At 37.9% G+C, this 26001-nt stretch overlaps 1 protein-coding gene across 2 annotated transcripts in view; it reads right to left on the bottom strand.

Moving 5' to 3' along the window:
- Positions 1-7193: 7193 nt before the first annotated feature.
- Positions 7194-26001, bottom strand: part of NETO2 (neuropilin and tolloid like 2) — a 31955-nt gene continuing 13147 nt past the window's right edge. For both annotated transcript variants that reach the window (XM_021540320.2, XM_031505853.2), the window contains exons 3-9: positions 25643-25783; positions 23540-23788; positions 21382-21426; positions 21165-21292; positions 16366-16594; positions 12573-12686; positions 7194-9650 (exon numbers count right to left, since the gene is read on the bottom strand). In XM_021540320.2, the coding sequence (XP_021395995.1) occupies positions 9070-9650; positions 12573-12686; positions 16366-16594; positions 21165-21292; positions 21382-21426; positions 23540-23788; positions 25643-25783 (1487 nt within the window). In that variant the 3' untranslated portion in view covers positions 7194-9069. The remainder of the gene's footprint in view (positions 9651-12572; positions 12687-16365; positions 16595-21164; positions 21293-21381; positions 21427-23539; positions 23789-25642; positions 25784-26001) is intronic.

Raw genomic sequence — 26001 nt, forward strand, 5'->3', positions numbered from 1 at the left:
AGCTAAAAGGATTTATTAAAAGCCTTTTCACTTGTTTGTGTTCAGGAGAGGGGGGAAAAGTTATTTCTTTGATGTTCCCAAGGCTTTCCACGTAACTGGATTAAAATCTGAAACCATGTCAAGCAAAAGCTGCAACAGTAATGTTCCCTAATTTGTTTCCCTGAAGATTGATGCGATGGGTTATTCAAGCTTACCTCTCTCTTCAGTTGTTTGAATGTCTAATTTCTAGATAGTCATGCATTATTCATCTTTGTGCTGATAGTGAGCTGCTAATAAACCAGGAAATATCTAACTCCTCTGTTATATTTTCCACAATATCCTTCTTTCTCTCCTTTATACATATTTTTTTAAATTTAGGTTGTCCAAGACGAAAATATAAATGTTTGAAATCATATGTGTGCATTCCTATAGGGTTGCTTGATAACTGTTTAGCAAATTGTCTCCCCTGTTTGTGACAGATATTAATGGATCAGAATTTTAAATTATAGCTATGGGAACACAACATTGTAGTTTCTTATGTTTGTTTGAATTGGAATATGAATTATTATCTGCATACAGACAGCAGAGAGCAGTAGTCTGGGCTTGGTCAGATAGTGTGAAGGACAGGGATAGAAAATAATTTCATAATCAACAGCTTTAATGGATGATAATACTGTAGGAAAAAGCAGAGCTGGCTGTCTTGGCAGCATATTCAATCTGAGAGTACTTTTGTTATTATTTGAGCTAACACTGACATGAAACTAATGAAGATACATTTATTTAGATGTGCTGTGTGCAGACACTACCAGACACATGGCCCCATCTGATGAGAAAATAGGTTTAGCTATTTTTTGAAATGTTTGCTGCTGGAGCAGGCTAAAGAGGACAATATTCTTGAATAATCAGATTTGTCAGTGCTTAAGAGGTTTTTTGCAGTAGAAATGAGGAACTTGGTACTTTATCTACTTTATGCCCTATCAGGATCATGAGAGATGCAGCTCTGCAGCTGACTGCTACAGTGGAAAGCATTTAGGGGTGTCAGGGAAATCAGACCCATACATGGGGGATAAACTTCACTGGTAATAAGTGAAACAAATTGTGCACTAGAAGACTGGGATGTTTCAATGATGCTGTAGTGTTTCTGAGCTCTAGAAAGGTAAACCTATTTTCAATTTGCAGCTTTATATTGGCATTAGAGAGACACATGAGTTATGCCTTGGGTTACTTTCATAATTCAAATTTTCAGCCCTTTGTAGGCTGTGGTTGTATAATATCGGTTCTGAAACTTTTGTAACCTAACCTTTCTTTGTTTATACTTTCCTACCTATTTTTTCCCTTTCTATAAGAGGTTGTAACAAAGATTTTCTTCCAAAATCCTTTTAAAAATAGTAAAAATAAGCATTAGATCAGATGTGGCATTTTGCTTATGTAGCTTGGCTGCTAGTAACAGAGAACCCAGTTTCATTTAATTTGCTAAATCGTCCTTCAGTTCTTCAATTCTAGGCATTACCCATTAATATTCATACAAAGTCTTCCTTAAAAATAAAAAAAAATCAATATGCACGTCTAACCTTAATAAGAGGGGTTTGCTATTAATCAATATGATCACTAACTTAATGAATTACCCTTCAAAATAGCACTCTGGATGTTTGGCTCTGTCTCGAAATCTTTCAGCTTGAGTGTACTTTTGTGTAGGACAGTATTCCAGTACATTCAGTGAAGCTAATGTCTATTATTCATAGGGCATCCAGATCCTGCTCCTTAGGAGAGTGTATGGTATTTTTGGGATGCATTTACACTGAATCTGGTGGACTTTATATTAGACCCTATAATTTGACTCCTGTCTGGAAAAAAAATCAAAGCTGCATTTTTTTCCCCCGGATATATCATATTGGGTATTTCTGTTAAGATTGGCCTGGGGCCTACAGGTAGGATTGTCATTAATTTCAAATATTCTCCCATCAGAACTGGAAGTGCTGCCATGATGAAAGAGGGGAAGGTAGCCCCATGGTTAGGCAAGCAGTAGACACATTATTACATCTTCAAATATACAGCAGACAAGTGGTTCTGCTTTGAGACAGGCTTGGCTTTCTGCCACTTCCTTCACTTGGTGTCAGCTGTTCTTTGTAACTTAACAAGGCAACCAAACAAGCTGCAGTTTCTTGCCGTTGTACAGAATAATATTCCATTATAATCAGTGTGTGAAGTGACTGTTTCTTGTATTTTGGGTTTTTTGGCAAGATTAATTTCTGTGCAGTCCTATGGCAAGGATAAACCATGACCTCCAGTTCTGATTCACACAAAACTAACTTCAATTACATCTGTTTCCCTCAGTAGGTGTGGTTCTTGTATTACTCAGCATATTTTTGCTTGTTTTTAAATGATGCACAAGTTATTTAGGAATAGGAAAATGAATGTACCAATAACTTTTTTTTTTCTACTTCTTGCTGGTGTTTCCCATAGCCTTGAGGGCTACTTCTTACCTTGAGCTCCTTGTTTGGTACTATTGCTAAAGAAGAGTTGGTAGCCTTTTCTTGTTTTCCTGAGGGGAAGAAAGAGTATTGAAAGAGAAATAGGTTTATGCTTTTTATCTCTCTTCAGCATTAGTAGTTTTCAGCTGCAGTAATGTTACAGATGGTGCTAAAATGTCATTAAATCCTCATGTCACACATCTGGCAACTTGTAATGGAAACTATTCTTTGAATGTATGTAATGCATTATACTTTTATAAATTGTCATTTACACCAGGTATTTCTTAATTTAAAACACGGTCATGCAATATTTAAGTCTACCTGTTGTAGCTCTTTGTGGGCAAAATTCCACATTTGCTTTAGATAGCATTTTATCTTATGATGTTAATAACTGAAGGAAAGTTGGAACTACAATTCAAAAACAACCAAGCACACCAAACAATTCATAAGTCACGTCTGGATTTTGATAGATCAAGTAAAGGATTTCTTTTCCTTATGCTAATGTCTGTCCTTGCTTCTATTCTGTGAGAAAAGTGCAGTACAGTAAAGCTTTAATAGTTCTGGATCTTAAAGGCAAAGAATTTAGTCTTTTATTCCTACTTCTCTTGCACAGATTTGAGAGTTTGTGTTCAAATGTATTTAAACAGACAGAATGCAGAAATGTCTGGGAGAATGTGATAACCTTAGGAGTCATAAAGAGCTCTAAAAGTTACCTAATATATGAGATTATTTTAAGTGTCAGTAGCTTTTGATTTGTTTACTATACACTTGAATTATACATAGATATTTTGTGCTGTTTTTTTATATTCCAGAATTCCCTTTACTGTTAAAGATAACATTTAATGATGGCAGAAGATTAAATGGCCTGTGCAGAATCTTTTGCCTCTGGTAAGTGAAAAGCAAACATCTTCATGCTACTAGATCTCTTTATTTTTCATTACTACAGAAAAATTAAAATTATTTGACTTGGCCTCAGGCCTTCAATTGCTCTGTTGGGTTATTAAAAATACAGTGAAGAGCCTGTAATGAGTAGTATTCTTTATGTACCTTGGCTGTTTGTTCTTTACAAACAGAAGATTGATTGCAATGGTTAAGAGACTTGGGATTTATTGACTTGTCTTCCTAGGAATTTTTCATCTTATAATTGCTTTCAAGAGTATTTTCCTGCTTTTTTCACCTCCATTAACCACTGAAGCAACTTTTTCAATAATAATCAGTGGTAGATGAGAAGGCTAGCCAGTAAACTCAGTCCTAACAGCTGGCTTTTTCCAAATTATTAGGAGTATTCAAAGGTGCTTAGTGAAGTGAGGGAGCATAAAATATTAGTTAAGTAGAATGATGGACTTTACTATCTTGAGAGTTATTCAACTGCATTGGGGGGTGAGTTTAACATTGTATCAGAAATGGCCAATGATTAATATTTGTTTCTCCTTTTTTATTTTAAAGAAAGAAATCTTTAATTGTCAACTCGCCTGTCTCTGCAAATAGCTTTAGCCCTAGATTCCTGTGTTATTCACAGGTGAATATAGCAATTACAGACATGTGTTATCAGCAAACCTGGGGCAAACGAAATCTGCTCACAAAAAACCACGGGCCCATTTAATGCTGATATTACTTCCCCATGAAATACTAAACCTTGAGTATTAGAACACTGATGTACTTTGTTCCAGTTTAGCCATATTCATTTGAGGTTAAGCAGATAATCCTGTGAGCTTTGAGTTTTCTTTGTAGTCTCTCACTTCTCTGGTGGAAAATAAGCTGCAGTAGAGTCTCAGAAATTAACGTAATGCTCTAGTGAGAAATGCTTTGCAGTGTAATCCTTGCTCCTAAATAACATTTGGAAGGAACACAGAAGCAATTTTATGTAGGTGATAATGAACTTTGAGGCTAGTTTTAAGTTGTAATATGCATATATTTCTAACTATGAATTAATAAAATGTTGAAATAAGTTTTAGCACATCAAAGATGTCTAGGAGATCTGTGTTTGGGATGAGAAATAATTATTTGGGAAAAATGATGTGATGTGCATCTTTTAAAAGCACTGACATAAATACATTTTTCAGAAGGAGTGATACAGATTCTAAACCAGGAAATTATTTTGGATTTTTGAATATTTTTGAATATGTAGGTCTTAGGTACCTATTATTTGGTTTATCACAATACTTTGTTCTTGAACAGAATTTGGCATGAAGTGTTTTTTGGGGTTTCTCCAGTATACAAGTTATTACCATAAATTTGAGATGTTAATGGAAAGAGGTGAAAAGACTTCAAGTTTCTTGTTTCTCCCTGAGTCTGACTCTGTAAGAACAGACTTATAAAAACTAAGCTGTTTTATCTGGTATATGGTAGATTATCTTCAATAGTGAGATAAGAGGGAACAAGTTGACCATTCAGAAATTACTGTTGTTGACCCATGAAACAGATGGAAAAGAGTTTTTGTTAAGCTGATTGTGTAAAATGGAGTGTAGCAAAGGAATTTGAATATGAAAATAAACTTGCAGTTCCATGGTGTCACAAACTATTACAGCATACTGACATGTGATTTAAGCATTTACAAGAGGGATTGAATCTGTACAGAGATGTTTATTAGATATCACAGGAATGATTTTTGGAGTCCCAAAAATAGTAGCTTTTATATTGTTAGATTGAGATGAGTGCTGTAAATGCTAATTTTCAAAGCATGAATAAAACTCATCCAGGTTTTTGAGTTTAAAATCCTTTCTCCTTTTATAATTAATATTCAGTTTTAGCAGTGTGATCTCAGTGTAAAATCATCTTAATCTTTCAGGCTGGCATGGATTAGGAATCTTGTTTTGATAAACATTCTACAGACCTGAGTAATCATAGGGGGTTACATGTCAACTTGGAAATAAGGACATGTAAATGTAAATGGACTTGACTGAGTTTTGCTGTGAACAGATATACAGAGCCCAAGCATACAGGAAGCTCAGACTGTAGCTTGGTACATCCACATGAATTAATTTGTTCCACTTCAAGCAGTAATTTACTCATCTTCCTAGGTATATATGCTAAAATTAAAAAAAAAAAAAAAATTAACCTTTTTTCTTACTACATGTGCTGTTGATATCCTTTCAGATAAAGGATAGTACTTAAATAGTTTGGAAAATTAAATGTTGCGATCAATGATATAAAAACTTATTTAGGGATAAATTTGTTTTACAAATAAGACAAACCTTTTTACTTCATTCATCAGGTTTGCTGCTAATGCACAGAATTCTTTGTACCAAGTGAAAAACAAAGCAAGGCATATTTTAATGGCAGAAAGATTCTGTGAAGTGTTCACATGACAAACATTGTTTTTGTAAATCAATGACAGTTCTTTTCATAACCCTTCTTAGTACTGGTTTAGTAAAAATGGACAGTCATTATTGCAGTATGCCATTGGAATTTGTAGATGCTGTGAAGTCATCTTGTCTATAGCAGACAAGAGAATCCCGTGCATTTTAAGTACACACTGGTATTTCTGTGATCACTGAGAGTCAGGAACAGCACTACACCTGAGTTTCCTGTGCCACTGCCATCATCTCTGTAAATGCAGACGTCTCAGAGAACTTGCAGGAGTTGTGAATCACAGCCACTTTTATTTTCATGTTGGCTGTAGGTTTACTTGTACAATTTTCATCAGAATTCATTCTTCATGTTAGAGTTTGTTCACATAGTCTAAGCTACTATGACAAAAGGTAAAAATGAGTTAGAAATCCCAAAAAATAGTCAGTGCTGTTGGTCCTGGTCAGTGTGTGTCTAGTGAGTGTGTCATTGCTAAGGAGCATTGAGTGCTAGCAGAGGGAATTGCAGATGTGGGTACAATGGAGTGCAAAATCAGGATGCTCCTAGAAATGTATGACTTTAAGATGGACACAATGGAAATAGCCTAATGGTACTCAGATACTGCACCAGTATGAAATGTGGTATTTTTCACTAATGTCCAAAAAAAGTTTAAAAACCACAACATCAGCTTCAACAGGATTGACACTGCTGAACCAATGCTGGATTCTTTTGCTAGATGTATCAGCTTTCTGAACTGTGATGCCCAGCAGGCTGCTCAGTTAGCTTTTCTCTGCAGTGCAGGGAAGTTATTATACTGCAAGTGGAAGTGTGGCTCCAATAGTTCTGACTCATTTCTTAAAGCACAGCTCAGTAACTGAACCCCACCCTGCCACGGGCTGTGTAGGCAGATTGGTTTTCAAACACACCACGGGATATTGGAAGCAGTTATGCTCACCAGGCAGGGCTGCTTGTGGGAGCTCTGGTGTGCTCTGGGGTAGCCAAAGGCAGCTGTGCTCTGACCATGTAATCACAAGGCTACGACAGAGACTGAAATATTACTCAAGCCATTTGGGAACTTCTTCAGTTTCCCTCTTCTCCACAGACTTGGGCACTGCAGGCTTCCTATTTTTTTATTAGTGTAGCTTTACTGTTCAAAGGCAATGTAACTTGGGGAAGAGTAGGTATCATATTATTCATAGCACATGGATAAATACACCTAAAAAAGAAAACTCAGTCATGCAAACCTAGCATTTACAAGAGTTATATGGATTAGAATGACCCATGTAAAACTACATATTAATTGTTGAAAGAATCTGGAACTAACAAACTGGCACAAATAGCATGGTGTGTCCTATAGGTCATGGTGAGATATTTCATCCTGAGATCAATGAGAAGTAAATAAAATCTGCCAGATGTTTTCATTAACTATTCAAAAATTTTCAAGTAACAATTAACTAGATTTTTTAAACATTTATTTTCTGCATGTAGTGCATCTAAAAATAAAGCCCATTTTCATTCTTTCAAATTGAAATACATTCTGGGACCAGCACAAAATCTGGTACCGGGGTACATCCAGCCTTGTAGGTCTAAGATAAGAGCTGATTAAGTTCTTTTTAAACATGAGACAGGGTTAATTGAAGTTGTGGAGTGCTGAAGAAACTCTATTCCCCTTTAGATTTTCCCCTTAAATGTACATTTTAAGCATTTAGAAAAAATCTTTATCATTCTAGTGAAAATCTATGATTACAGCTGTTGTTCATCTTTATTTCAAAGAAATGATTTTTCAGTTGCAAGGGTTATAGGTTAAGATGTTTCTGGGACCTTTTTTGTACTACAATAAGCACAACAAACACTATGGTTTGACATCCATCTAAAGGCTAAAGGTAAAGGCTAAAGGCTAAAGGTAAATAAAGGCTATGCCCAGTGCTAGCTGGGGGATCAGCTTTAGTCAAAGGTTTCCTGTAAACAAAATACCCAAATAAGCTCAAACTATCCAAGGAGAAATTGTAGGCTAATGTGGAAGTCATGACAAGTATTCTTGGAAATTGTGATGTGTGCAGCGACAACCGCAGGTTATTCAGAACTGCTAAGAGGGACCCTGAAAGAAGATTGCTGTCCAGGTGCTAGATTTGGATTTAAGAAATAGGCTGTACAGTATCAAACTATATAAAAAGCTTAAAAACCACAATGAGAATATATTTTAAAAAATTTCTTCTATATTGTAAAAATTTTAAATTAGTTCCAAACCACCATTTTAAAAGGTATGAAATGTGCAATTTTGCATATGGAAACAAGGGGCACAAGAGGGATTCCATAGGGGTTAATTAGAGTTGCTTTGTGCTTTCTTTGTTTCCAGTACCTTCATATATCCAGTAATCACACAGACCTCAGAGCAGTTCTCTTCAGGCAAGTAGGACATGAGCTAAAAGTATCATTGCTGATTTCAGTAGGGAAGATTGGCTGCAACAAGGAGTAAAAAGCTATTTTAAGAGACAAATGTACAGTACAATCTATTTATGTAAATACTTGGAAAACTCAGGAACAAAATTGTTTCCTAAGTACAGAGCTGTGAAATCAGTGTGCCATATGGAGCTATAATATATGGCAGAATATTTTAAAATCCTAAACCTTCTTGAAAGAAAACTGTTGTAAAAGTCTGCATCTAGAATCAAATGACTACTCACTTGTATTTTAACTGAAAGCTGCAAAGATATTTCCAAATGTACTAAAATTAATATAACTTGATATTGTAAAAAGGCAATAACTCTTTTCACTTATTTCTCACAAAGCATAGAGTGTGGAAATGATAATTAAAGGCAAGTGAAACAGATGGCTGTAACATAATTTGTGAGTCTTAACTGGCACTTAACACTAACTCTACTTTCAATTTGACAAATACAATAAGACACCTATGTTGACATACACGTGGTGCACTTAACTACTTTTATTTATGCAAGTGAGGTATTAAAATTGTCTTGAAAAGCAGACATCTAAAGAAGAGTAAATGGTATGAAGAAGAGAATAGTAGTCATTGCTTTCAGTGTTCAGTGATTAGTAGTTGTAGGGTTTTTTCTTCCACCATCCTATATTATTTCCATGCAAAGTCTCTGTCTTATTCCTCCACATGATAGGTAGCTTGGGAAGATTGGAGGAAATCCACCATTTTTTTCAGCAAGAATTAATTATGAAGACTGGCTTTGTTTTTTGAAATGAAGTATAATAAGCTAAAAGTGTGTGCACCTCACACGCTGCGTATGGTACACTTTTAATATATACACTGTCATTGTACACAAGCATTTTGTATATACACTGATACCACCTTAGCAGAAAGTTAGAAGTCAATAGATAATGAACCTTGTGCTGTATCTTCTCTTCCTCTGACATAAATTTCACATGGAATCTCCTCCATCACCCTGTCTTCTATCACCTGCTCGGGGCAGTCGTGAGCTTGCTTGAAAGTGTAAGTGCTTTTCTTGAATGTGCTGTTAAATGTTTTCATGGGCTGGGGCTGCGCGAAGTCATTGCGGAAGGGCAGTTCCATGGAGCTCAGGTTGCTCCTGCTCTGTTTGAGATTGGAGGCCTGGGAGCCACAGTGGTGGTCGTGAATGCATCTGGAAGCTGTGGAAGGGCGGCGCAGTTTCTGATAGTTTTCAAGTTCCTCTGATAAATCTGCCAAATCTGCAGAAATTTCTTTGTCCCTTAGTGAGAACAGTTCATAGTGAGGAGGATCAAAAACTTCCTGGAAACCAGTTTTATTGAAGGCAGTCTTGCAAGCCATAACCTTTTTTCGAGGTTGCTTTACTTGCACTAGAATTGAAATTATGAGAAGAACTAAAACTATCCCTGTTGTGATGCCAATGATTGTCCCATGGGTTTTGGTGATTTGTTCAAACAATCCAGTTTTTTTCTTCTCTACAAAGAAAAAATTGTTATGACAAGACAATTATTAGTTTCTACACTTTTGATAATGTATTTAAACAAAGCAAGAATGTATTGTGATTGCCATGCAAGTGATTAAATTACTTAATGGGACTGGAGGCTGGACCTGTATGTCAATGGGATTTTTCTAATTCCCTGTCATTAGTGGCTACAATATGATAATTCAGTGGCAGGTGCAACTCTGTGAACCAGTGCTTGCTGACTCAGCTGAGATGAGCCTTCCATCCTGAACCTTTACTGATGTCTATATTCCTAAATCCATGAGTTAAATAGGCTTAAATTAACCTTAAAGGATTAAATCCAGCTACAGATGATGTTTCTCTTACCTGGTTTGCTCCTGCTGGTAACATTCCCAAGTGATGTCAGTAGAAGAAAACCCAGATTTAAAATTGTCTAGGTCTTCTTTAGAAGTGAAATATCAGATATAAGAACGACTGTACTGTTTTCACATCTCTTGGAAATGTAAGTATAAGTCAGTTTACCTAATTAATCACAGGGAGCTTTAGCAAAGCTCTATTCCAGTTTTAAGAGTCCAATGAGGAAGTTACTTGAAAAAAAAAAAAAAGGTGGGGGGGATACACCAACCAACCCAGATCATCTGGCAATTTTGGCTAGTACTTCATGTGAAAACACACAAGATGGCAGCATCAGAACAAGATGGTTTTCCATATTTAAAATTCTTATTTGAAGATTAAAAGTTTTCCAGTTGGATTTCTGTTCCATTAATGTTCTTGTTCTGCGGGACTGAGAGATTTCTACACTGCAGCACTGGCTAGTGTTAAGACTATTTAAGACTATGAGGAAGAAAATGTAGTAGCCTAAATCTTGCGTAATATTTTCAGATATCTGGCTCCTGGCATCTGAATATGTGTGATGTGTGCCTAAATGCCACAGTGCATGGGGAGAGTTATACACCATCGAGTGTTATTTGAAACAATCCTTATGCTGAGCAGAGACTCCCAAGGAGTTGGCTAATAAGAAATTACATTTCTGCTTCAGAACTTGGGCTGTTTCCTTTGAGCTACTTTCTACCTTTGAAGTGAAGGAAGATATCTCCCCTTGTCCTGCATAACTTAGATCACAGTGGTGCCATTCATGGTGGGAGCTGTGAATTTCACTGCTATGGCAGTTCTCTTGTCTGCATCTAGGTTTCTTAATTCTTGGCAGATATTTTAATCAAAAAGTTGCTTTGCAAAAGGCGATGTCTTCACCAGTCTCTTAAAATAAATTGCACACAACTGACTTCTCTATCAATTTTTGTGTTACAGGGCTTAGGCATAAGTAGGTCACAATATGCTCAGATTTATGTAGCTATTGATATGGACTAAATGAGAACTCTGGGTGCCTGCAGGAACTGAGCACAATTGTGAGCAGCTCTCTTTCTAAGGCTAAGAATTGCTTATTTGGTTACATCAGTCTCCCTTAGCTGGCAATGTGGATCTAGTCTTCAGCTGTCTCTTAATTTCTGCTGTGCAAGTATTACAGCACAATTTAGATTGCATTAAATATAAAGCATGTTGGGTTATTCAACAGCAGGTACAGCAATTTACAAATATTGGGAAAGTCACAGTTTTTATGGAATTATTTTTTTAAATATTGCAGTACATTAGTGAAGTGTGAATTCTGGGGAGACTCTAGAAAATAGTTGGTAAAGATGGAAAAGAGATCTAGAAATTAAACTTAAGAGGGAATATTGAGTATTATCAAACATAAGGATTGTTTAGAAGAAGCTTAGTTTTACATTGCAAACTTGGGAGTTATGGACCAGTTTTGTTGACTGGAAAACTTCCACAATAAGCCTTATATTATAGTATCTATTAATGGTGTTAATTTCTTTGCTTACCCAAAATGCAATTAACAAGTAGGATTTTTAAAATGTTTATTTACTTAAAAAATGCAAGCAGGATTTTTGCATTGAAAAGAAATTTTGTTTCAAGACTTTCTATAGAGAAGGTTTTGACCTTTTCTGCAGGGTCGGTTTATCTTTGAAATGGAATACATATTTAAATCTTCTGGAGTTTTGTGTTCAGAGCTATTGTTACCATTCTATTTGTTAAAAAACCCTAAGCAAGCAACCTCAAGTGTTTTTGTTCTATTGTTTTCTTTAGCAAGTAAAATTGTTGACATTAGCCTGGTTTTGTTCTAACTCTGACAACTGAGCTGCTCTTGAAGCACGGGGGAATGTCTGTGCTTTACCAGAATAACAATTACTTCAAATTATGAGAATTTTTCCTACAAAGTTGATATCGAAACAAGTCTTTTCTGTAGTTGTGATTATTGAAATAATACTCCCAACCCATGTTCTAGAAGCAGTAATCTACAAGTGTCTGTATTCCATGAGTTTATTTCATGCTCCCTAAGAATTCCTCCTTAGTCCCATCCTTTCTCACACCATATACAGCATTTGAATTTATCCTCAAATAGCCTGTGATTTACAACTCTAAACAAATGGTTTTAAATTGTCTTTGAGGATTATTGCTTCTATTTCAACCCTGAGAGGCTTTTTGTGCTTAAAAACTTAGTTCTGTGGTTTTTCAGTTCTTTATTTTTATCTCTAAAAGGTATTACCCATCCCTACAATCCTGGCTTCATTAAAATTTAGAGATTGATAGGATGCAGCCTCAAAAATACTAAATTCTAGTTCTTATCAAGTGGATATCCTTTTAAAATAGAGAGTATATGCTGAAGAGGAAGAAATTCAGTTAAAAGCAGTAAGATCAATATTCAGGATGCTTACATGTGTCCCGAGTTTAAATAAAAAATTTGGAACACCTTCCTGAGATTAGTAGAATAGCTGTCTTCAGCATATTTCCAGGAAAAAGACATTTCATGACTTTCTTGAAAGGCAAACTGACCAGCCTAGCTCATAAAGGCTGTGGTTTGCACTATATTCACCTCTGCAGTGATTCTCATCCCAAGGGTATGCACAGTTCTGAATGCCATTGCAGACTAAAGAATTATTGATGCACATGTTGCTATGGCAGAAGTAAGTGTTGCCTGAGCAGGGAGCTGCAGGAGAGAAGAGAAAGAAAATATTCAGAATTTTCAGTAATTTATGCATTGCAATAAAACTATTAAGTTCCTATATCTGGGGTTTTTAACATGCATTCTTCCTCTCTGTTTCAAACACAGTCACTTCTCTTGCACGTCACTATCTGATGCTTTTCTCTCTCCTTGTAATTGCTTTCAGCAATTTCAGTATTATCAATGCTATAAAACCTATTCTTGCTCCAAAGGGGTAGGGAGCAAATAGAGACAGTCACAAAACACAGATGATGGAAGGAGGTTTTAGTAAGTGTCTTTAAAAACTTAATACTTAAAAATCACATGCTCACTATCAATTATATATTTATTCTGTAGAGCATCTGCTGTGTAGACGTTGTGAAGCAGTCCCTGAACATCTGCATTTTAGAGCCCATAACTATCTTAAGGCAAATCAGATTTCAGTTTGTGGAGGACTATTTCAGTAATTGCAAGAGATTTCAATAACTAGAGGCATCTAAGTCATTCCTGCTTGTGAATCAAAAGCTCTTGGATCCTCCTAGTAGAGCTAATACAGGGACTGAGAGAATACAGTTTAGCTTTTTGTGTATCTAGCCATATATAGTCAGAAATTTGAAGAAAGACATTAACTAGAAGGCTGCCCCATATTTTTGTGAATATTTGTTACAGCTCCTTGATATAAGAAAAAAGATATTAGAAAGTAGTAATAATTCTTTTCAGAGTGTTGTAGCATATAAGTAGGGAATTATTTATAAATTCAGGGCACTGGACAAGAAATTGATTTTCCCTTTGTTTCAGTAATGTGGTATTTTTACACACATTACTGTCTGTAATGGAAATGTCTGTTATTAGTGGAGTCAGTTATATACTAAATAGCAAAGATGTGTGATAGGCATCCTACTATTTGGTTTTACAGAAAGAATGTGTTCTTGAGCAGTCTGGGTTATCTGAAACAGAACAGGAAACTCAAAGGGTAGAGCAGAGGGAATGACTGCTTCTGAACACTGCATTTCTCGCTTAGTCATTCTGTTAGGCTTGAGAATCTCAATGACAAAAACAGGAGTTACGCCTATGAAAAAAAGAACATTCAAACATTTAATTTTGATTTTGCATTCCTAAACTAAATATGTATTTTGTTTCTGTGACTTACTCCACTGAAGTTGGGTAACAGTCACTCATTGATTTTAAGCTTTTGTATTTGCTGTTACTGCTTAACCCTGGCAATCTGGCAACATGTAAACATATTCTCGTTTTCCTGAACAGGTGAATTGTTTTTACAGCTCTGTATTTGGTTGATGCATTCTGCTGTTGCTTTTCCATCTGCCAGTACAGTCTCTCTTTTACATGTTTGTGTAGTCCCTTTAAATTTTTGTGGGCATGGCTTTGGTTCACAGTTCATGAAGATGGAACAAATTGACTTATTCCTTTTGTTTGTTATTTGGGGAGTTTGAAGTCTAAAAGTCACAATGGTTGATCAATTCCAGCCTAGGACTTCAAGGTCATAGCTGGACTCTTCTCATAACAGCTGCCCAAAAGTGGTGCAATGCTCACAGTGCTCTTTGTATCCAGCATTACTCATGTATTGAATCAAGCCAGGAATCAAATACATTGATTTTTCACATTGCTGTTAGCTGAATTACTTAGTCAAACCTGCAAGCAGTGCTAGGTGTGTGTTAGGTGACTGTCATGCACTGTTAGTTCTAGGTGTATGTTAGGTGACTGTCATGCACTATTAGTTAATTTATGGAAATCTTTCCAAAAATATTGATAATTTTCATGGTTGGCTTCATGTAATTACAAATCATTAGCAAGGTAGGAGAGAAAGATAGCTTCACAATCTGAAAATAAGATAAGCTCAGATTCACGTTTATTTCAGTTAGAAAAATTGCTTATGACAAGATTATATAAAAATACTTGAAACACTTTACAGCCACATACTTTTCAATGACCCTATCCAAGAAAGGGAGTATCTCAGGTAAATAACAATAACCACCTACCTTTGCAGATGTTCTTCTGCCAATGACTTTTGAGTTGCTTTAAACTCACAAATTTGGAAAGTTATCTACCTTTAGGAATACTTAGTATTTCAACCTAAAGGAATACTTAGTATTTCAACCTCTTGCATTAAAAATCATCCCCACCCCCCCGCCCCCAAAAAAATCCAAACTCAACAACCACAAAAAACCCACTCCAATAATTATAATATAAATAGATAATTTCCCTGGTAAAGTTCACAGCATTTTCTACATTGAAAGCTAGAATAACTTGCACTATCACCAATGTTAATAATTGTATTGAAATGAAAGCTAGTGGAAAAGCAGTTATCAATTTTTGCAAGCTGTACTTAAACTTGACATTTATTTAAATTCTCAATATCTAAAGCTTATTAAATGCCTCTTGTAGGTTAAGCAATCGACTAGCTTGAAATATGCAGCTGTTCTTTACTACCATATACTCAAAGTAAGCCAGAATCTATTTCTCTTATACATATCTGTTACTTTAGGAAGGTTGCTTTATAAAAAGTAGCTTTTCTCCTATGTTAAAATTTACTGTTTCATGGAACAGAACACAAAAGCTACCTGTTACCTGTAACCTGAACTTTTGTGCAACTTAGTGACCAGGATCTTGTTCAGGACTGGCTACAGACATGTTCTGTCAGAAAAGTTATTTTTTTTTTGTCAGCTAATCTGTACTATTGATTCTTCAAGTAGAACTTTTTGAAAACCTTTAGCACAAGTATAAGTCTGATTTCCTGAAATGGGAATATTTCATTCAGCTCTCCCCATGTATCTCAGATCTGCTCTGCAGTTCTGAACTCAGTCTGCTTTAGTGCCATATAAACAGCACTGCAATGGTTCTACAATGTGGACAGTATTGTCCTCTGTAAATATGTGAGGCAACAAAATTCTATTCAGGTACAACACTCTTAGAAGAAAAAAAAATCTCACAAAAAACCTTCTTTCAAGAAACATCTTAATTTACAATGAGAATAAAGACTACCTCTAACCCAGGCTATTGAATCCAAACAAAAATCCAGATGGCATTTACAACTCAGCTTTAATTACAGGCGCTTCAAATCAACTTGAATTGAACTACTTATGTATGGGTGTGCAACACCACAGGGCTTTGCTAAGGGAGCACGTGTGGAGTCCATTAGAGCCAAATGCAGCTGAGGATAAGGGAGCAGCTTGGCTGGAGGGGCTGTAGCTCCAGACCCACAACTGAAGATAGAACTATTTTTAGGAAGGAGAGCAAGACTTGACAGGATCAGACATGTTTTCTACTCTTCTGAACATCCAGAGTGGCCTTAAGAAGAGCCTGTTGTGGTGTCTGGCAAGGAACTGGGTGCTAGTGTGAGAGCATGCATCAGTCCACTGCTGTCTTTTTGAAGTAAGTCTGTGCTCATTTGTAGGGAAAGATGTGTCTTTGTGAGAAGGATGTAGCCTAGGGAACTATTGCTGAATTCAAGTGGAAAATAAGCCTTTTAAGAATGGAGGAAAGCTTTTCTTCAGGAACCATGTTAGAAATGTAATAAAGCAATTATCTAATTTACCTGCTAGTATGTGAAGGAAACAGAAACAACCTTTTTCATCTATTCCTGCTGCTTAATATTCAGCTGATGCTTTCCCTAAAACACTTGAAGTACCCCAGTACCAGGAGAAATGGCACTTTTAGATCTACTTACGATCCACAAAGGAAGTGAAGAGCATTCTGAACCTGCTCAGTCTGCTGCCTTCATCTGCCCACATCCGCACCACCCCTGTCCCTGTCTGCAGCGTCACATCGTTGGCCACCGTGCTGCAGAACTTGGCCTTCAGGTTTTCAATGGAGCTGCTCCCATCATACACAGCAACAAAGTTCCTTTTGCATTCATTGGAATGCTCCATCTGATAGTCCAGAAATCGCATATAGATCTATTAGAAAAGAGGAACCAATGTCTTTGAGAGAAGAAATACAGAGAGGAGAGTTTTCTTTCTTAGCAAATCTTGAATAAGGTATTTTCTTCTTCCTTTACACATAAATGTAGTTCCCAATTCACAACACTTTTAAACTTGGATTTTCTCATTAGATGTCCATGTGGACCATTACCTGACATTGTCTTGGGTATATGTTTCACTTCTCCCTGTTCCCTAAAACAATTTTTATTTTAAAATTTACTTTATTTCTGCTCCCTTTGGAAAAACACTACAAATCAACACATTTGGTGAAGAAACCCCCAAGAAGCTCTGCTAAATGTGAGATCTGTTTCTCTAGAAAGAGATACAAGGAATACATAAATGTGCTGAAATAATTTTAAAAGTATTTTGACTGTTCTCTTTCTTTCTAATTCATAAAAACAATGTTAAAATATAGGGGAAGGAGTCTAGTCAGAAAAGCTCTGAAGTAAAATAAGGAAATTAAAATTTATTGCTTCAGAATGAAAGCTAATTACTGAACTGTAGCTGTGTTATGGAAGACACAAACCATGAACTCAGGAGTAATTTGAATAAAAATGGAAACGAGAAAGAAGTAAGCTGGCTGTGTAGGAAGAATTAATGAATTTAAACTAATCTTAATACTTCTAAAAGCAGAAATCTAATCCAAGAGAAAGCAGCATATGTGTTAGCATACATGCAGCAAGGAAATTAGAAGACTGAGATGGTATTTAAAGAGCAAGTAAATAATTTATTTTGCTGGAGAAGGAAACTCGTGCAAGATTGTCATTCAGTTAAAATTACATTAACACATCAAAAGGCTTTTGAAATTCTTCAATGGCTGTATTGGAATTCTCAAAATTCTTCTGAAAATTTTGAGATATGAAACCATGTCACTTAAGCATGCTGCAAAGGCCATTTGAGACTTTAACAATTCATAGATAGGTATTGTGTTGCCGGGGAAGCGATGTGCCCAGGTGGAAGCTGAGGCGCTGCTCCCCTGTCCAGGAGCTCTCCTGCACATTGCTGGGCTCAGTGTGCCACATCTGCCCAGGAAGGGATTGACTGAGCCCTGCACACCAGGGCTGTGTGCATCTGCCCAGGACTGAGACTGATCCCTGCACACCAGGGCTGTGTGCATCTGCCCAGGACTGAGACTGAGCCCTGCACACCGGGGCTGTGTGCATCTGCCCAGGACTGAGACTGAGCCCTGCACACCGGGGCTGTGTGCATCTGCCCAGGACTGAGCCCTGCACACCGGGGCTGTGTGCATCTGCCCAGGGACTGAGACTGAGCCCTGCACACCGGGGCTGTGTGCATCTGCCCATGACTGACTGAGCCCTGCACACCGGGGCTGTGTGCATCTGCCCAGGACTGAGACTGAGCCCTGCACACCGGGGCTGTGTGCATCTGCCCAGGGACTGACTGATCCCTGCACACCGGGGCTGTGTGCATCTGCCCAGGGACTGAGACTGAGCCCTGCACACCGGGGCTGTGTGCATCTGCCCAGGGACTGAGACTGAGCCCTGCACACCGGGGCTGTGTGCATCTGCCCAGGGACTGAGACTGAGCCCTGCACACCGGGGCTGTGTGCATCTGCCCAGGGACTGACTGAGCCCTGCACACTGGGGCTGTGTGCATCTGCCCAGGGACTGACTGAGCCCTGCACACCGGGGCTGTGTGCATCTGCCCAGGACTGAGCCCTGCACACCGGGGCTGTGTGCATCTACCCAGGACTGAGACTGAGCCCTGCACACCGGGGCTGTGTGCATCTGCCCAGGACTGAGACTGAGCCCTGCACACCGGGGCTGTGTGCATCTGCCCAGGACTGAGCCCTGCACACCGGGGCTGTGTGCATCTACCCAGGACTGAGACTGAGCCCTGCACACCGGGGCTGTGTGCATCTGCCCAGGACTGACTGAGCCCTGCACACCGGGGCTGTGTGCATCTGCCCAGGGACTGACTGATCCCTGCACACCGGGGCTGTGTGCATCTACCCAGGACTGAGACTGATCCCTGCACACTGGGGCTGTGTGCATCTGCCCATGACTGACTGAGCCCTGCACACCAGGGCTGTGTGCATCTGCCCATGACTGACTGAGCCCTGCACACCGGGGCTGTGTGCATCTGCCCATGACTGACTGAGCCCTGCACACTGGGGCTGTGTGCATCTGCCCATGACTGACTGAGCCCTGCACACTGGGGCTGTGTGCATCTGCCCAGGAACTGAGCCCTGCACACCGGGGCTGTGTGCATCTGCCCAGGGACTGACTGAGCCCTGCACACTGGGGCTGTGTGCATCTGCCCAGGGACTGACTGAGCCCTGCACACCGGGGCTGTGTGCATCTACCCAGGACTGAGACTGAGCCCTGTACACCGGGGCTGTGTGCATCTACCCAGGAACTGATCCCTGCACACCGGGGCTGTGTGCATCTACCCAGGAACTGAGCCCTGCACACTGGGGCTGTGTGCATCTACCAAGGACTGACTGATCCCTGCACACCGGGGCTGTGTGCATCTACCAAGGACTCTGGCACCCCTGTTCAGGTGGGGTGCAGGCGGTCAGGGCAGATGAATCTCACTCTTGGGCTTTAAAACCCAGTTTGCTGCCCCTTTGCCATAGCTTGATACCAACTACCTCTTGGAGACAAAACAAGATATTCCCCCTCCCCATTTCTACACCTATCAGGCTTTATTGAAATCATGGTAAAAGAGAAAGACAGATGACACTTGTACCCCATGGCTTTTCCTTTCCAGTGCTTCCAGAGGCAGGTTGGCCAGCACTGCCTTCCCTTGCACATTCTGTCTGAAGGTGCAGCCAGTGCCATATTAGTTCATGCTTCACCTCAGTTTTTTGTGATTTTCAGCATATGTATTTTTTCTTTTCTTCTATTTTCTTTTATTCCCCCTGATGTTTTTGTTAAGATTTACTGCTGGAAATTCTGCTACATTGAGAACCTGTTCTCCATTGATGACTTATCTCAAAAACATGGATGTGAGCTGCAATTGCTAGTATTTGTACTGTAGTATTTAATGACTGACTTCATATATCTGCTACAAAGTTACAATGGAAACTAAAAATAATTTAGCACACTTAGTAGAGCTATTATTTGTATGATAACAAAGGAATAATCCCATTAAAAGTGCTCACCTCTTCACAAGCTCTTTTGGATTAATGTGCTAGGCAAGTATAAAAGGTCCTTACTCTTACATTATATTGATTATTCTGTTAATTTTATGAAATCTGGACATGATTTATAAAGTGTCTGCTTTACACATTTTAAAAGTACTTTCATTGCTGGACTCGTGTCAGTTTGAAAAGTTTATTTTTATTGCAAATCAAATTGAGGAATTAAAAAATGTCTATGCTTATTTTTCTCAAGAGACTGCACTGTATCAGATCTAATGGATTTTATCATCATAATTCTGCCTGAATTGAAGCTTGAGAAACCACTGTCAGAATACTAAGAATTATTTTTCTGTAATGTTTTAAATCAATAATTTAGGATGATGATCTAATTTCAGGACTCACCCAGCTATAACTCTGCCTTCTGGCAACATTCAATAATTTATTAAAATACTTAAGCACAAGACCCGATGCACTCAAGTGGCAATGTAGAGAGAAAATGGGTTTGTTATTGTTTCTGGAAGAACTACATCTATTACTTAGACTAGTATAGGGCTTTTGGGAATTGACTCACTTCCTCAAAGGCTCAAATATATTAATGAACTTTTAATTTCTTTCATGTTTTGTCCTCTTATTATCATCTTTTTGGTTACTATTTTAGAGTGCACTTGCAAGGTAGTTAACAGGGCTGGTTACTTTAGGTGTTAGGAGTGCGTAAGAAGGCAGAAGGAAGGTTTGTTATCTTGGCAGCTACTGCTTCAAAATATTTTTTAATTTTTATGTATGTGCAAGCAGAAGCAAAATTAAACATGTGTATACTCTATGGAGAAAAAATGTGCTCTTCTGTGCAACATATTTAATAAATATGACTGAAACTAATATGATTCAGGCTTTAGCTATTGTATATTTTGGGGCTGTGAACAGGATTTTATCCTGCTTTCTGCCTAACAAGGTAAAGCCTTTCCATTTAGCTCAGACTGCTGATGAAAGTGGGTTTCAAGGTGCTGGACTGTGAATTAGATGGGAGAAGCAGGTACATGTTCTGTTGACTTTGAACAGAACCAAATTCTCCAATAGAACCACTGGAGGCAAAACATTAAGTTTTGGCAGTGAGATTTACTGGAAATTACTGAAGATGTCGGCCAGCATTTTTGCCTGCAGTCTTCCAATAAAACCAAGATCCAAGTCAAATGCCCCTGAAAATTGTTGCTTAAACAGTTCTCACAGTTATTTGGTATTTGAAGCTTCAAATAATAGGAAGCCAGCACTATGGACTTACTGAATTTAATTTCAGAAAAAAATCTCTCTCTGGATTTCCTAAGCCACTGCTACATGACTCATTTTAGTGAAGTACAACATTATGCAAATCACAGTTAGTGACCATTACCTGTTGCTACTGTCACAGAAACCCATTATATACTGAATCATATCAACAAAACCCACCTTAGCATTTGGAGTGGCTTTAATTGTCCAGATACAGTCAACTGCTTGTCCTGGTTTTGTTTTTCCTTCTTGTTCTACTTGACTGGAACGTACTATTCCATCAGCTCCCGAGAGCTCAAATTGGCAGTCTAGGGAGAAGATAGACCTTGCTGTCAAATACAATATAACATTAATTTAAAATTTAATGTATAAAGAAATTGTTACTGTAATTCTATACCTGGGATGGGATTTAAAATACCTCCTAGGTAAGTGAAGTCAGGATCTGTAATAGAAAGAAGTCATGAATCACCACGGCTATCAGTGCTTGAGAATCACTTCAAGCTTTAGTATTATCTGCAGATTATGTCCATTTTTTATTATGTCACAAAAGAAATTGCCAGAAAGTTTACTGAATCAATTGGAGCATATAGAGTCAAAGTTTTTCTAGATGAGAACATTATTCCACAAAGATTGACCTTATCTGAAAAAGGTAATTCTATCCTGACAGCTCAGATTTCTAGCACAACACCAAAAATTACTATTCAGTATTTTGTTCCTACATTATATTCTGAATTTAACTATGTCAGTTTTCACTGAAACTGCTGGAGCTCCACAAGAGTACAGGGTCTCTTTCTCTGTGCAAAAAGCTTATTTAGATTTACTTTATCAGACTGCTGTCTATGTAGTTCTGAACAATTTGAACTGAGCTTAGCAGAATATATCAACACTTAGAAATTGCTAACTGCTCTTTAAAAAAGAATGTGAAGAAAGCTGTTCAATCCTAAAGGTACTTTTCCCTGGGTTATCTGTGTCTCTTGTATTAGGCCATGCAGAACAGCTCTAGACATGGTTTATGAAATGTTCTATGCAAAGAAAGCACTAGTTCATGCAAAAGTGCACAATGGTTTGGTACAAAATTCTTTTTCAAATGAAGGTCCAGAATTTGGCTCTTTCTGTGATTCTATAAATTATTTTTTCAATAGGAAATATTAATTATTTTTTATATAGGAAGTTTATCACTTCTCCTAGAATGCCTCAATCCTGAGCTTAAGACTCAACCCAGTTCAGAACATGCCTTCTTTGCTCTCCTCTTTTTATTTACCTGTTGTGAAAATCTATGATCACTATATGCAAAATTCTGCAAGGTTTTCAGCCTTCTTTGCATGCTGATTTTTTTATGAAGCAGGAGTATGTGTATATGTTCCCTTTCATTTTCACAACCATAAAATATTTTACCACACTTCATGTAAACGAAGAGGAAGGAAAAGAAAAATATCAGTTCTTCAGTTGCTGTAATCTATTGTGAAAATAATACACAGTTTAAATGTATATTTAAAGTTTCAGTCTGCAACTATGGTAATTTAGTTTTGAAAGTGGTGTTGATGAAATGGCTTTGGAAATGGACTTAGCAAATTGCATAAGTACTGTCCCTGTGAAAACGTTTTTATCATGTAATTCCCAATGGTCTGGTCACCATGTTAATCTGAAGTTTCTGAGTCTAAATCCCTAAACAGTAATATATAATCATGACTTGTGTTTTCATGTGCTCTAGGGGTAAAGATACCATGAAGAAGTTATATTTGTGTATACATTTATCGAAGTAGTAGAGCTGACACTTGTATATTGCCTTTTGTCCCAAAGGACAATAAAATGCTGATAACTACATGTGTAGTATCTATGAAGTACAATAGTCAAGCATTGCACAAGGACATCAGGTCAAGTTTTCATGTAAGAAGGATGCCCTGCCAGGTTTAAGTACCTCCACAGAGCAGATGTAATTTTTGTTTGTCTAAAGGCACTGTCAGCACATTGTCCTCTCCTTTGCACCTGTGAACTACACAGCACTGAGCAAAGAGCAGCTCTGTTGTCTGAGCCCAAGGGTTGAGGGAATCCAGTTATACTGAGAGCTCATGCTTAGACTGTGCAGATATTTGCTCTGGGTTTTTGGAACGGAGGTTTAAAATGTTTTGCATCTGGCTAGAGTGCTACTGTAAAGTTGCTTCAGGTGGTTTTGTCCAGTGTCTTACATGCCTAGAAGAGAGGCTGGTGAAAAGGCAGCTCTTTGCATGTGTTGTCTTTCCTTTCCTACCACTGCTGAAACTGGTACAAGTAGACAAATAAAGGCTGCTGCTGAAGATTTCAGTTTGAACAAGCTCAATTGTCTTCCTCTCTAGCAAATTACAAATCTGTAATTTCCTTCAGTCAAGATTCCCCAAGTGTTTTTAGCCATGTGGCCTGTAGGATTAGCAGGACTGAGACTGTGGCTATCACATTGTCACTGTGCCTCGTAAGTGCTCATGCTGAAATGCAGCTCTAGGCTGAGAGGACAAACACACCCACAGAGCTCAATGGGAGCAGATAGTCATTAACTCGGTCAGAATTTTAGACATCTTTACCTGGTATAAATGAGTACTTTGCTTGAAATCCCTTTCCTTCCAGCTCCTCATCAGAAATAAACTTGATCCACATAAATCTCCCTGTTGATCTAATTAGTGCAGGACTTTTCAGACCACAGTAACGATTAATGAGAGGGGAGAACCCAAAAGGTCCATCTCGAACCTCCAGGTGATCAAACCGACATTCAAATGAGGGTTCTATGTAATAAGGTTCATCAAAGGTCAACTCAATTCTTTGTCGTGGAGCAGCTAAACATAAAAAAAAATTGAGCAAAAGATTAAATGAAGATCTTGATAAAAAAAACACAAAGACATGAAGTAACGAAGAAACAGGCCTCCAAAACAGCAAGATAAAAAAGAAACTGGAAACTTCTCAAAATACATCTGCAGTCTAGAAATTATTTTCTAGAAGCTATTTTAGAAATATTTTTAGAAATTCTTTTCTAAAAGTCACTTTCGCATAGCATCATGCACAATTTTTTGCTTGCTGATCTTAATTGTTGAAAATTCAGAAATCACATTAATTTAATGCAGCACATATAACATATATGAACACATATACAAAGGTATTCAAACAAGGTTACATATTAAGAGATAAATTAAAACAAGTGTTCTGTGAAAGCAAAAGACATAAAAAAGGACAAAACACTGAGCTATGCAGAAAAGAATGGAAAAGAGAAAGATAGGAAGAACTACTCACTATTTCTTAAACATAAAGTCCAAACTGGCAGATCTTTTCACAGAAGACATCTTTTATTAGAATATTCAGGGAAGTGTAAGTGCTTCATGTAAGTCAGTAATATGCAGGTGGTTACAGATTGCATATTGGTGAATCTGAGCCTGTGGCAGGATTGGGATCAGAGCCCTAAATCCTGACTCTCACATCCGTGCTTTGGATCCCAAGACTTTCTCCTGTATGAATGGCTTTACTGTTCCTCATTCTTGGCACCGGCTGTGCTACGTGAACTTCCCGATGCTGGCTGGGATCTGGAGTGACAGCTCTGAGGCATCACACACTGCCTGCTTTTCCTGAATGCCAAAAGGATTTACTCTGGCATCTCCAGCCCTCCCGTCAGACCTTCTGCCTCGCTCACAAGAGCTACACGCATTTGGAGCTGCTGTGAATGTTGGCAGAGCTCTGCATGAAGGAGCAGATCTTGGCTAGAAATTCTGGAAGACCTTGGCCCCACTCAGGCACGCACAGTGTTTCTGTGGAAGGACTGAGGAGGGCTGGAAGCTGCTCCTGTGCCCCAGCCCTGCAGCAGGACAGGCTGGCTGCTCCCTAGGGTGCTCCTGGGCAGGCAAGGTGCAAAACCAAGATGTGCGTGGGAACAAGCAAAAAGGAGGGGCCTGTGAACCACTACTGTGCTGTACAAATAAAAACTCATCAAACCTCATTACTTGAAATATTTCAATTAATTGATATGAATCTGATGATTAGGTTGACTAATATTTTTAGCTGACTTCAGTGGATTTTGGGTGCATTCTAATAAAAGGAAAAATAATTGGAGTGTCTCAAGTCTTGCAGCCTTTATTTAAGATATTCTCATTGGAATATGGTTTTATTCTAATTAATGACATTTTTTTGTCCTCATCACATTATTTTAATAGTAACCTCAGCAGTGCTAACAGATCTCTGTATTTTTAGTACAGTGCCATGGCAGCCAGATATATCTTTTTTATTAATGAAGGACAGCATAAGGGTTTTCTTCTCCTGAGGTAGATTACACCATGGTATGAAATAGCCTTCATATTTTGCAATCTATTATCAGTGATATTAAAGTAACAAGCTACAGTTTTTACCTTATTAATTCCTTATCTTCATAGATTATAGTAGATATGCTGCTCCTTTTCCTGGCTGTGAGGATATGTCTTATTCTATATAGCTAATTTTTTACTGTTTGCATTTCTTATTTATTTGTTGTTATAACTTGAGAGAGAAAATTTAGCTTGTTGTTCAAGTAAATGGCTCTAGAATTCATTCTATTACCAGTATGGCCATGCAATCCTTCGCAGCAGTGTTAAGATGGCATTTTAAACAGTTCAAGATTTTCCATTTAACAGTAAGATTACAGCAAAACTAAGCAGAAATGAAGCATGTACCTTCTAAGATATAGATGCACTCTTGATTGGGTGGGTACATGTTTGGGTAGTTCGGTGAAGCAAAATGTCCTCCATTACTGGTTCGGACCCAGTTGTCACACTGAGTGGGAGGAATGCGATTCACTCCAATATTTTGCCCACCTTAAGCAAAAAAAAAAGTGATCAAATTAGTTTCTTCTGCAAGCATGCAGATTTGATAAAGTAAAATTCTGGCATGACACATAGCCTATAAAGAAAGTAATTTATTTTGGTTGCAAGCCCTCTTGAAAGGCACTCATTAATGTCTAGAAAGAAAATATTATGTTTAATTTTGTGGTGGGATACATCCTAAAGAAATCACAGTTTTTGAATATCATATA

Source organism: Lonchura striata, chromosome 13 (genome assembly GCF_046129695.1).
Source record: "Lonchura striata isolate bLonStr1 chromosome 13, bLonStr1.mat, whole genome shotgun sequence".
In the NCBI taxonomy this organism is placed as follows: Eukaryota; Metazoa; Chordata; class Aves; order Passeriformes; family Estrildidae; genus Lonchura; species Lonchura striata.